This window comes from Cnephaeus nilssonii (assembly GCF_951640355.1).
Source record: "Cnephaeus nilssonii genome assembly, chromosome: 7".
In the NCBI taxonomy this organism is placed as follows: domain Eukaryota; kingdom Metazoa; phylum Chordata; class Mammalia; order Chiroptera; family Vespertilionidae; genus Cnephaeus; species Cnephaeus nilssonii.
The window spans coordinates 14,838,230-14,851,918 of record NC_137078.1 but is presented as its reverse complement, the minus strand read 5'-3'; the positions used below and the strand labels follow the sequence as shown (position 1 = coordinate 14,851,918).

Sequence of the window (13,689 nt, the reverse complement as noted above, 5' to 3'; positions counted from 1 at the left end):
CGGCCTGCGGACTCAAGGGTCCCAGGTTTGATTCCGGTCAGGGGCATGTACCTTGGTTGCGGGCACATCCCCGGTAGGGGGTGTGCAAGAGGCAGCTGATCGATGTTTCTCTCTCATTGATGTTTCTAACTCTCTATCCCTCTCTCCCTCTCTGTAAAAAATCAATAAGAAATATATTTAAAAAAAAGAATTATGTTTTATAAAGGGAAATCTCATGGTGAGGAGAAACTGGACAGGAGATACATTTAGAGGCTATTGAGATACTTTGGGGTACAAAGAAATTGACTAGAGGGCTGTTAGCCCCTGGAGAAGATGTTAGCCTCATTTCTCTTATTCTAGCTTCATCTAAGCAGCTGAGCATTTCTTATACATTCTAGGTACAGGACATTTTTAATAGCAACAGTTAAAAAACAAGCTGATTAAGAAAATGTTTTTAATCAGTCTAGTTAATGATACTTTAATGACTATCTAAAAGAAATATGAGAAAAAAAAAACCCTTTGTTCTGTAGTTTCACAATAAACAGACCATCTTCCTCATGGATAGTATATATGCCTATCATTTGGTAATAATATTAAAAAGATTGCATGGAGAATTCAATTCACTCGGGAATTCCGAGGATATGAACCTAAATATTTAACTTATTTCAAGATCCCATCTGTGACAGGTATAATCATTTTTGGAAGAATATTTGTAAAACCAAAGCACAATATAATCCACTTTTTACATATTAGGGAAAGAAAGGGTAGGGGGACAAGGAGGCAGCTGGCTCATGGGGAGAGATTATTTTTTAACAAACCATTTTCTGATGTGTTTAAAATTAGGCTAAATTGTGGTAGGTAGACTTTTTGAAAGCTGTCACTTTGAAAGAGTGAGCTGCCAAGTTTCTAGCTATAATATTCCTCTAAAAAACAAAAAAGTGACTTAGCAATGAGTTGCCCCATTTTGCCAGGAACTCGGCTTGGACAGGGAGAAGCAAATTAATTTCCTGTTTGTGGCAAATGGAGCTTGGATGATGAGATGGCTCTTTTGGTTTAAACTACATTTTGTTAAGCAATAAACAAAGCAAAAATCAATATGCCGGCTTAACAAATGTATATCAAGTACCTCCTCCATGGGAAGGGGCAATACTAAGAAAAATGAACAATAGAAAAAAATTATGATATTTGTAAACCTATGCTTGACTTGATCTCTGCATGACTATCCAGACTCTGGAGTCCAGAGCAATGAAAGAAGTGTTTGACCAGTGGTATTGGGACTTCAGCTCATTCCCCAACATTGGGGCAAACCCGCGTAAGTCTATAGACCGCTTAGGTCAGGAGAGGACACTGGGAGAAGGGCAACCTGGCTGCCAGGTCCCTCTCCTTCTAGAGAATAAGCCGTGTGTCTTATAAGTCCCACTGCAGGTTAGAACACTGTTTCTTTAAACTCTAGACTTCTCAGTGCAGCTTTTGAACTTTCATACTTTAGTCTTTTTATTTTTAAATAAAATGTTTTTTCTTAGCTTAAATGATCTTAATAATTTTAAGAGATTATATAGAGAAATTTTATTTACCATTGCATTTGTTTTTTTCCCCCCTATTTAAAGTACCAATGTGATTTGCTATGATTTTTTTTTCTTTCTTCCTGAAGGCATTGAAAGGAGAAAATTATTCCACCTACCTATAGAAATTCAGGAAAAGAAAAGGAAGTCTGTGCGCTCAGAAAACATTATCTTCTTATTTAGTCCCCACACTACCACCATTATTCAGATGAGAAAACTGAGCCATAGGAAATTTATATAACTTGTTCAAAATCACAAAGATAGTAAATGTCAGAGTTGGGATTTAAGTCCAGGAAGTCTGGCTCCAGAATCTATACTCTTATCCACTATGCTATTCTGCCTACTAATAATAACAGTAACTACATAATAAAAATTGTTGACAATTTACTTGTTGCCAAACACTGTGTTAGAGCACTTTACAATATGTTTTTCACTTGATAATTTTTTATTGTTGACAATATTACAAATGTCCCCCACTTACCCACTTTGCCCCCCCCTCCACCCACCAACCCTCTGAGATATTTTGTTGCCTTTTTAAATATAAGAAAACTAGGCTCAAAAACATTAAATAACTTTTTTGAGGTTGCACAATTAGTAAATAGTGAAGCATCTCCCAAAACATGTTCTGCAAAATACTCAACAAAATAGTTTGCATGGTCATTTAGATTTGGAAAACATGGTTCTTGTAGGACATTTGCAATGTACATTAGCATGTTAAAGTCTCCCATAAACCCCACAAGAATCCAGCATTTCCCAAACTGCTTTAACAACCATGGACCTCTTAATTATCCCAATACCTATCAATAATATCCCATAAAACTAGCCCTTTCCTGCACTACCTCAGGGATGGACCGAGGCACTAGACATTAGCAGGTTCACTAGAGTTGGGTGCAGAGCTGGAAAGTCAGGTTTCTGCCTGGATGAGAACTAGAACCAGTGAGTAGACACCAAAAATATATTGGAATTTCTCTCTCCAGCTTTATGTTTCCATGTAGGCAGAGCTGCTTGAGAAGCCAAGGCCGTAAGCTAACCTGCTCATTCCTCAGGGGCATATCATCATGGGGATGGGCATGGGAAGAAGTGAGGCAAATCCTGGCAGCACTCCAGGACCGGAGCATTCATTCTCTACAGGCAGACTAGACTTAACCATCCCTCACCTGGAATGCTGCAACAGTCTCCCAGCTGACCTCTGCCTCCAACCTGTCATCATCCAATTCGTTTTCCAGTCTGCCACCAGAAGTACTTTAAATGTATACAATCATGACAGTTTGCAACTTCAGATTCTTCCCTGGGTCTCAATATAATTAAAGTGCAAACTCCTAACAAAGTCTACAAGGCTAGTGGGAGCGGCTCCTGCCTCCTCTGCCATTGTGATCCCACTACCATGCTTCAGACAACCAAGCATCTTTCAAATTTTTAAGTAAACCAAGTGCCCTCTTGCTTCAGTCTTCACTCATTCTCCTCTCTCCCTGAAACATTCTTCTCCCCACCTCTTTCTACCTGCATAGCTTGCTCATCTTTCTGACCACTGCTTATACCTCACTTCTTCCAGAAAGCTTCCTTAACCCCCTCTAACCTGGGTTAGCGGCTCTCCTATACCTCCTAGGAAACACCCTCACCCAATATCCTGTACTTCCTTTATCAAAGTATTCATGACATGTATCAGAGCTATCTGTTCACTTTTTAGTGTCTACCACTGTGCTTGTGTTATTTAGGTCATGACTTAATCAGCATTTATATTCATGTCTTGAATGCCAATATAAAATAACACACTTATAACACTCCTGGAGGACAGGAAGTTAGAAAGGATATTAAATACATTGAATATATACTTAGGGTCTCAAATTATTTTAAGAACTTGGAACAATTAACCAAATTTAATACAATGGAATTTAATATTAGTGTATGTAAGCCGAAACTGGTTTGGCTCAGTGGATAGAGCGTCGGCCTGCGGACTGAAAGGCCCCAGGTTCGATTCCGGTCAAGGGCATGTACCTTGGTTGTGGGCATATCCCCAGTAGGGGGTGCAGGAGGCAGCTGATTGATGTTTCCCTCTCATTGATGTTTCTAATTCTCTATCCCTCTCCCTTACTCTCTGTAAAAAAAAAAAAAAAAAAAAAAAAAAAGTGAGCTAAAAGAGAGAAAAAAATTGGATAAATAGATGTGGCTAAATAAGGGTCTGGAATGTAGTAAGTGACTTATAAGGGTCTGGAATGAATTTTAATCCACTACTGGTAAAAATTACATCATAATGTCCTTTTAAAGCTTTTGCTTCACCAGATGCTTAATGTTAATTAGCAATATAAGAGTATTCAAAACACTAATGATAGCTTGGCCTGAACTAATAGAAACATACTATTTCTTTTGACAAATATAGTGGTCTCACTGTTTTTCACTTAGAAAACTAGAGCTAGAGTAATGTATTATTTTTTTTTAATTTACTTAAATTTCATTTTTTCCATCATCACTTATGCCCTCTATACCCTCTCCCACCTTCCCCCTTCCCCCGCACAATCACCACTCTGTTGTCCGTGTCCATGAGTGAAATAAGCAAGTCAGAGAAAGACAAGTACCATATGATTTCACTCATATGTGGAATCTAATGAACAAACTGAACTAATAAGTGAAATAGAGACAGACTCATGGAGAAAGGCTGACAGCTCTGGGGGTAGTAGGGGAGGCAGGGGTGAGGAGGGATTAAACAATAAAGAAAAAATAGAATATATTTAATTCTAGGGAAAATACCAAAAGAGATAAATTTATAAAATGGAAAACAGAGTAATGAGTAAAAGATATGAAAATAATTTCTTAAGGAATAAAGATATGAAGAATGCTTTACTTAGAGGAAATTTTACAGTGGTCTTTAAACTTGGAGTGCCAGATGAAATGAATAAAACATATTCTATATTTATCCAGAAGTCAGAACCAGGATCCATGGTTAAAAACATACAGGGAAGCAAATGTCAGTTCATCCTAAGAGGATTTTTCAGATAATTAGATTTTTTTAAAAAATGAACTGGGGACATCTATAATACTTTCAACAATAAAGATAATTTTTTAAAAAATTAACTGTTTTCTATGTGAGATGGTAGGTTCCCTGTTCAGATGGAGGCTAGAAGCCTAATTATTAGGGCTTTCACGGAGATATTTTATGTAGTATATAGCAGGTCTACCAGATGGCCTACAAAGTCCTTTTGCTCTCTGAGATTCTGTGAGGCTAAAATATCAGTATATTCTTCCCATTGTTGCTGAGGAATAAAGAGCTAATTAAACTCCACTTCTGAGGAATTAGGATATTTAGACTGTTTGAAAAAGAAACATTACTAAAAACACAGTCCAAAAAAAAAGAGAGCCAGGCGAGTTGATTACTAAGGTCATTTTAAACTGGGACATTTATAATTCTCCAGCTCTTTCTCTCCTTTATCTTAATTAAAGTATAGTTGACATACAATATTATATTAGTTTCAAGATAGTGATTTGACATTTGATATCTTACAAAGTGATCATGACGATAAGTCTAGTAACCATCTGCAGAAGTCATTATGACATTAATGACTAATTCTCTATGTACGTTATATCCTCATGACTTATTTATTTTATAACTGGAACTTTGTACCTCTTAATGCCATTCAGCTTTTCACAAATACCCACACTCCCCTCCCCTCTGGCAACATCAGTTGTCTTTGTGTCTCTGAGGTTGTTTCTATTTTGCTTTGTTTGTTCATTTGTTTTGCTTTTTTCACTTCACATGTAAATGAAATCTTATAGTATTTATCCTTCTGTCTGACTTATACCAACTACCATAATACCCTCTAGGTCCATTCATGTTGTTACAAATGTCAATATTTTATTCTTTTTATGTCTGAGTAATATTCCACTATATATATATATATATATATATATATATATATATATATATATATAATATTATATATATCCACTATATATATATATATATATATATATATATATATATATATATAATATTCCACTATATATATATATATATATATATATATATATATATATCTCACATCTTCTTTATCCACTCATCTATAGAGAGACACTTAGGTTGCTTCCATATCTTGGCTATTGTAAATAATTCTGTAATGAACACAGGAGTACATCTATCTTTTCAAATTAGTATTTTTATTTTCTTTGGATAAATTGTCAGAAGTGGAATTGCTGGATCATTTTGTAGTTCTATTTTAATTTTTTTGAGGAACCTCCATACTTTTTTCCCTAGTGACTGCACCAGTTTACAATCCCACCAACAGAGTATGTGGGTTCCCTTTTCTTCACATCATCACCAACACTTGCTCCTTGTTGTCTTTTTTATAATAGCCATTCTGACTGTGTGAGGTGATATCTTATTGTGGTTTGGATTTGCATTTCCCTGATGGTTAGTGATGTCAAGCTTCTTTTCTACATATGTCTGTTGGCCATCTGAACGTCTTCTTTGGAGAATTGTCTATTATGGACTACTGCTCATTTTTAATTAGATTATTGTTGTTGTTTTATTTTGAGTTGAGTTTTTATATATATTTTGGATACTACCCCCTTATAGAATATATTATTTGTGCATATCTTCTTCCATAGATTTGTTGTTATTATTATTATTTTAAAGAATAGTTTATTGATATTTAGAGAGAGAGAGCAAGAGAGAGGGAGAGAGATAGAAACATCTCTGTGAAAGTGCAACATCAATCGCTGCCTCCCACAAACCCCCTACCAGGAATGGAGCTGCAATTCTGGCCTATGCCCTGACTGGGAATCCAGCTGGCAACCTGCTGGTGCAAGGGACCACAACCATCTGAGCCACACCGGCCAGGGTGGTTGTCTTTTTGTTTTGTTGATGCTTCCTTTGCTGTGCATAAGCTTTTTAGTTTGATGGAGTCCCATTTGTTTATTTTTGCTTCTGTTGGCCTTGCCTGTTGGCCTTGCTTGGGGAGACATATCCTAAAATATTATTGCCTATATTTTCTTCTAGGAATTATGGTTTTACATTTAAATCTATAATCCATCTTGTGTTTATTTTTTAATATAATGTAAGAAAATGGTTTGTTGCCGAAACCGGTTTGGCTCAGTGGATAGAGCGTCGGCCTGCGGACTCAAGGGTCCCAGGTTCGATTCCGGTCAAGGGAATGTACCTTGGTTGCGGGCACATCCCCGGTGGGGGTGTGCAGGAGGCAGCTGGTCGATATTTCTTTCTCATCAATGTTTCTAACTCTCTATCCCTCTCCCTTCCTCTCTGTAAAAAATCAATAATATATATATATATATATATATATATATATATATATATATATATATATATATATATAAAGAAAGAAAATGGTTTGTTGAGGATTTTGGCATCTATGTTCATGAGGGATGTGGCCTGTAATTCTCTTTCATTGTGTTCTCTTTATCTGGTTTTGATATTAGGGTGATGCTGGCTTCATAGAAGGAGCTTGGAAGTGTTCCTTCCTCTTGAATTTTTTGGAATAGTCTGAGGGGGATAGGTTTTAGTTCTTCCTTGAATGTTTGGTAAAACTCCCCTGTGAAGCTATCTGGCCCCAGGCTTTTGTTTGCTGGAAGCTTTTTAATGACTGCTTCAATTTCTTCCATAGTTATTGGCCTATTGAGATGTTTAGATTCTTCCTGATTGAGTTTTGGAAGGTTGTATTTTTCTAAGAATATGTCCATTTCCTCCAGGTTGTCCAGTTTGTTGAAATAGAGTTGTTCATAATATTTTTAAAGAATCCTTTGTATTTCTGTGGTGTCTATTTTTTAGAATACTTTGGAAAACTTTGAGAATACTAACTTGTTAGTAGTTATTGATCTGTTCAGATTTTCTGTTTCCTCTTGATTCATACTAGGAAGATTTTAAATTGATAGAAATTTACCCATTTCTTCTAGGTTGTCCAATTTATTGGTGTATAATTGATCATAGTATCTCTTATGATATTTTTATTTTCCATTACTGTATTACTACCAATATCTCCCTTTATATCTGTTAATATTTGCTATATGTATTTATGTGTGCCTATGTTGGGTGCATAGATGTTCACAAGTATTATATTCTCTTATTGCATTGATCCCTTTATCATTATGTAATGCTCTTTTATGTCTCTTGTTACAGTCTTTGTTTTAAAGTCCATTTTGTCTACTGTAAATGTTGCTACCCAAGCTTGCTTTGCATTCCCATGTGCATTAAACATCTTTTTCCATCCCTTCATTGAAAGTTTGTGTCTTTAGATCTGAAATGAATCTTTTGAAGGCAACATGTGTATGAATCTTTTTTTTATCCATTCAGACACTTTATGTTTTTTGATTGCCACATCTTATCCATTGACACTTAAAATACTTATTAATAAGAATATACTTATTGCCATTTTGTTAATTGTTTCCTGTTGTTGTTGTTTTTTTTTGTAGTTCTTTCCATTCCTTCTTGCTCTCTTCTCTTATGATTTGATTATATTTTTTAGTGTTATGTTTTTATTCCATTTTTCTATTTTTGTGTGTCTTTTATAGTTTTTTGTTTGTGGTTACCATGAGATTTATACATAACAAGTTATATACATACCTGTCTATATTAAGTTGATGGTTGCTTATGTTTAAATGCATTCTAAAAGCACTACCTTCCTTTCCCCTTCTCCCCCCACAACCTGTCATTTTATTTTATTTTATTTCTTCTTTATTGATTAAGGTATTACATATGTGCCCTTATCCCCCCATTGCCCTCCCAACCCCCCCACTCACCCCCTCATCCCCCTGGTATCTGTGTCCATTGGTTAGGCTTATATGCACGCATACAATTCCTTTGGTTGAGCTCTCCCCGCCCCCCCATTTTTTAATATCATAGTTTGCATCTTTATGTATATGTATTTCTTTTTTAAAAATTTCTTTATTGATTAAGGTATTACATATGTGTCCTCATCCCTCCATTAACCCCCAACCCCTCATATATGTATTTCTTAATTATTTACTATAGATATCAATGATTTTTGTTGTAACCATTATACTAGCTTTATAAGTGATTGTTCCACTACCTTTATACTTTATGTTTTCCTTTACTAGTTAGATTTTTTTCTTTCATATATTTTCTTTTAGTTTTGGCCTTTCTTTTCCAATTAGAAAACTCACTTTAACATTTCTTGTAATGCCAGTTCAGTGGTGATGAACTCCCTTAGCTTTTGACTGTCTGGGAAACTCTCCTTCAATTCTGAATAATAACTTTGCTGAATAGACTATTTTTGTTTGTAGTTTTTCTCTCTTTAATCACTTTGAATATAATGTCACTTCCTTGTGGCCTGCAAATTTTCTGCTGAAATATCAGCTAATAGTTTCATGGGTGTGCCCTTGTACTTAACTAGTTGTTTTATGCTTGCTACTTTTAGGATTCTCTCTTTTTATTTAACTTCTGACATGTTTAATTATTATGTGTTTGGTGTCAGTCTCTTTGGGTTATCTTGTTTAAGGCTCTGTGAATTTGGATGTCTGTTTCCTTCACCAAGTTAGGGAAGTTTCCAGCCATTATTTCTTTAAATAGGTTTTCTTTCCCTTTCACTCTCTTCTCCTCTTGGATTCCTATAATGTGAATGTTAGTATGCTTAATGTTGTCCCAGAAGGCCCTTAAACTAGTCACATTTTTTAATTTTTTTGTTGTTCAGATTGGGTGATTACCACTACCTTGTCTTCCAGATTGCTGATTTGTTCTCTTAGATCATATAATTGCTGTTGATTCCCTCTAGATTATTATTATTTTTTAAAATTTTAGTTATTGTATTCCTCAGTTCTAATTAAATTTTCTATCTCTTTGTTGGAGTTCTCACTGTGTTAATTCATTCTTCTTCTGAATTTGGTGAGTATTCTTAAGATTATTATTTTTAACTCTTTATCTGACATATTGTATATCTCCATCATCATTTAGTTCTTTTTTTCTGGGATTTTGTCATGTGCTTGTTCTTTTGGAACATATTCCTCTGTCTCCTCATTTTGCCTAACTCTCTGTGTTGTTGCTATGTATTTGAAAGATCAGTTATGTCCCTTGCCATTGAAAGAGTGGGCTTACTAGTATTTAAAAATTGTACCAAGGGCCCAGTTGTGCAATCCTTCCTGTTCATCAGAGCCAAGGTCATTCCCTGTGTCAGTTGCATATACCAGTTTTGATTGGGCCAAAGATGCTGAAGGCATGTTGGTAGGCAGGTACTAGTATGTCCCCCAAGCCAAATGCTGTGAAACCCTGTCACAATTGTTTCAGATATACTGGTGGACAGGGTTGTTCTAGGCCCAGCTGTCAGTGAAGCCTGGGCATGACTATTATGGCTGCTCTGAAGGGCAGGGCTGCTCCCTGGCCTGGCTGGCGGTGAGGCCAGGCTGCAATTTCTGTTGTTGCACTAGTGTACAGGTAGACGCCCTACATGGCTAGCCACAATGTCAGCCTCCAATGTTGTGGACATGCTGATGTGTGGGGGCTAATCATGTGGGGTGAGAGTCACTTTGTAGGGACACTAATCCTAGACAAAGCTGCCCACAAGGTGCTCTGGAGTGATGCTAGGTGGCATGGGAAGATCGGGTGGGATAGAATCTCAGGGAAACACTAGAGCAGGGTAACATTAGGAAAGTTAATGGAGAGTGTTAGAAACGGTGCCTGCCAGCTCTAGGCCAGCTGGGAGTGTAAAAAATAAATGGTGTTTGTCAGGGCTTTTATCCCCAGAGAAAACTTGAACAGATTCCTGCCCCTCCATCACTTGCCCTAAAATTAGTCAACACACCTCCTTCATGTATGATCCAGGAGTTTTTTAAACTGCTGCCTCAGTGCTGGAACTCTGAGTGAGTTTGTGCACAAGCCCTTGAAAAGCAGAATCTTGGTTTCCTAAAGCCCTTCAGCTCTCCTGGACATAACCCCACTGTTTTTCATAGCCAGATGTTATGAGGACTTCTCTTTCTGGTTTAGGTTCCCCCAGGCTGGGGAGCTCAATGTGAGGCTTAGCACCATCACTCAGGGGGGACCTCCATGTTGGTGAAATCCCTGCAATTTGTGGGAAACCACACTGGGGATGTGGGTCATGACTAGACCCTCCTGTCCTTTTTCAATGTGTCTTTTTCTCTAAATCTTTAGTTGTAGAAAATCTGTTCTGCTAATCTTTAAGTCATTCTAAAAGATATTTGTTCTACACATAGTTGTAGTTTTGGTGTGTCCATGGGAGTAGATGAGCTCAAGATTTTCCTACCCCCACGATCTTGACCCCCTCCTCTTCAGCTCTTTCTGAAGCTGGATTAACACTAGGGATTGTGACTTTCATAAGGCCAGAGAATTTAGGGGAAAAGCAGCTTTCAGGAGAGAGGTACAGAGAATTAAACATCTTTATCCTACAACATAATGGAAATAAAGTATCTTTCAGGGCCCATGTAGTATAGCAGGGTTCTGAGGTGAGGTAAAAATAAAACTGCATCTTGTACTTTCTGTTTGCTGTAATGCTGCAGTCAGAATAGCCCACTGAGCACCACCCCATGCAAAATGTAAATTAGCTCCATCAGAGCTCATATGCCACTGTGTGCCAGGCATAGTTCCAGATACATTGCCTCATGGTGTCATTGGATCTTCACAGAAATTCTCAAGGTATTAGGATCCCCATTTTAAAGTTGAGAAAAATTCAGCTTCTGAGAGACAATGTTCCTGAACTAAGTTATTATGATAGCTGAGATTCAAAATTAGGATTGTCTGAATTTTGAATTAATTGTGTTTCAGAAACTCCTCGACTTTAGAACTGGAGAGTATCTTAATGAGCCCAATTTCTTGGTTTCCCCAATGAGAAAAAAAGTGAGAGTGGAGAAAAGCAGGTGCCCTACACAGATTCCTGTGTAAAGGCAAAGGGGGTCATTGGAGTCTTACAGAGTGATGCCCCAGCACACGCTCAGCAGCTGTGCATTCCGTGCACACCGTGTTCACAGCTGTGAGCACAAACCATGCAGCAGGCCAGGTCAGGGAAAGGGAAGGAAGGCAAGAGGCCATTGCCTTCCCCACCCAGCCTTCTCTCCCCGGGGCCCCATTAGAACTGCAAACGCATAGACAAAAATCGGTCTCTAGACTAGACTTTCTAAACGACAGTTGTAGTTAGCTTCACATTCAGTGATCATCTGCAGAGGGAATAGGCAAAGGCAGGAGACTATCTAATCTTTATCCAGTGCTATCATGTCTCAGATGAAAGTTATTACTGACAGTTATACTCTCAACACTAAGAAATCTGTAGATTTTTGGCATCAGACCAGGGTTTGCTTCCAGATTGGTTGATTAGTAGCTAGGGAAATGTGAGCCTTGTTTCTGAATGTGCAAAGTGGAAGCAATTATAGGCAATTATAAAGTGGAAGCATTTTTATAGAAATGTCAGTATCTTTTCTCCACACCTGTTCCCTTTCTTTCCTGACTCTGAGGGACAAGATCTACTTTAAGAATTACAAAAGGAGGGCTATTTGACCTTCTTGAAGTAAGAGAATGATTTGGGGTTAATACTCAACTTTGTCTTTAGAACATTTTTACAGGCTTTGTCAGATTTGATTCCTCCCCTTTTAAAGATAAGAAACTTGAGGTAGCTACTTCCTGCTTATCTCTAATTAGTGACACAGTGTGGCAGTAATCACCACGAGAAGCTACCTGATACAAGGAAAACCAGGGAATGTGAAGACTTCGACTTTAGTACTAGTTTCTCTGTATCTAGACCTATACCATAGGCACTGTCAACACCGCTCTATCTGTCTCAAAGCCAATGCTGTATGGTCTGGAATGAGATCAGAGTGTGAAAAAGATTTTTTATTTTTTTAAATATATTTTATTTATTTTTTACATAGAGGAAGGGAGAGAGAGAGTTAGAAACATCGATGAGAGAGAAACATCCATCAGCTGCCTCCTGCACACCCACTACTGGGGATATGCCCATAACCAAGGTACTTGCCCTTGACCAAAATCGAACCCGGGCCCTTCAGTCCACAGGCCAATGCTCTATCCACTGAGCCAAACTGGTTAGGGCTGAACAAGCTTTTTAGAAATCCTCTTTGAAAGCAAAACTGTCACAAGACACTGACTCTCAAACCTACCAGCCCGCTGTATAGAGTTTTATCCAATAGACCTTCCTGCTTCAGTAAAAATGATCTTGTTTTTGAGGTTTACATCTAAACAAAGTTACAAAATGGTTTCTCTTGTTGTTGTTTTTTTTTATCCATAGACTACCTTCATGTTACGACTGTTCACCTGTTCAAGGAGAGATGGGACACCAACAAAGTGGATCACCACACTGACAAGTATAATAACAACAAGCTAATTGTGCGTAGAGGACAATCTTTCTACATCCAGATCGAATTCAATCGTCCATACGATCCTAGAAAAGATCTCTTCAGGGTGGAATATGTCATTGGTGAGTGCCATGTGCAAGCCGTAGTCATGATAGTCCATCTGTGTCATCATGTCATGTTAGTTATGACACTATGAGTCACAAAATATAGGGTGGGAACAGGTTCAGTTGCATTTCTTTTTAGAATCATATTTTATTTAACAGGTGGCTGAAGCTGAAAGTGTATTCAGCCCCTATCGACCCTATGCTTTAAGATGGGTCTGTACAATGCCAAACATCAATAATTAGGGCCTACCCAGGAAAAACTCTGGGTATAAGTAAAAGTGAGTATAATTGGCATAAATGTTAGTTAAATTAATTTTTCCCAAATAATTTTGGCATACTATACTTGCGACTTTTAATTTATGCTCTGCCCTCATGATTTAATTGGTCTCATATGCTGAAAATATTTGCAAATCTTAGCATACAATCTCCATGTAAGCATTTCCCAAAAGTTTTTTCTGCTTAACATAGTGCCATAAAATGGTCCATGTAAAGTGGATGGTCAAATAAAGTTCACTAAACATTTTGTACCCTAACCTCTTCTTGTAAGTTGCAATGCACATTAGCTGTAATGGTTCTGAGAAGTACCATTTAACTCAGTTTGATTTAGTGTTTCTCTAATTAATGTGATCATGAAACCCTTTATTAAATTATAGCTGTTAACATTTGACACATTTGATAAATATTTCTCTAGGAATTTAAAAGAGTAGCAAGAAAACACATGCACAAAAAAGCAAGGATGGCTCAATATCAGGAAATCTGTCCATATAATC

The 13,689-nt window shown here is 37.2% G+C and overlaps 1 protein-coding gene across 1 annotated transcript in view; it reads left to right on the top strand.

Annotated features, from left to right (window-relative positions):
* The window catches only part of F13A1 (coagulation factor XIII A chain), a 172,800-nt gene that overhangs the window by 3,399 nt on the left and 155,712 nt on the right, over positions 1-13,689 (top strand). The window contains exon 3 of the mRNA XM_079778427.1: positions 12,749-12,937. Coding sequence (XP_079634553.1) covers positions 12,749-12,937 — 189 coding nt within the window. The remainder of the gene's footprint in view (positions 1-12,748; positions 12,938-13,689) is intronic.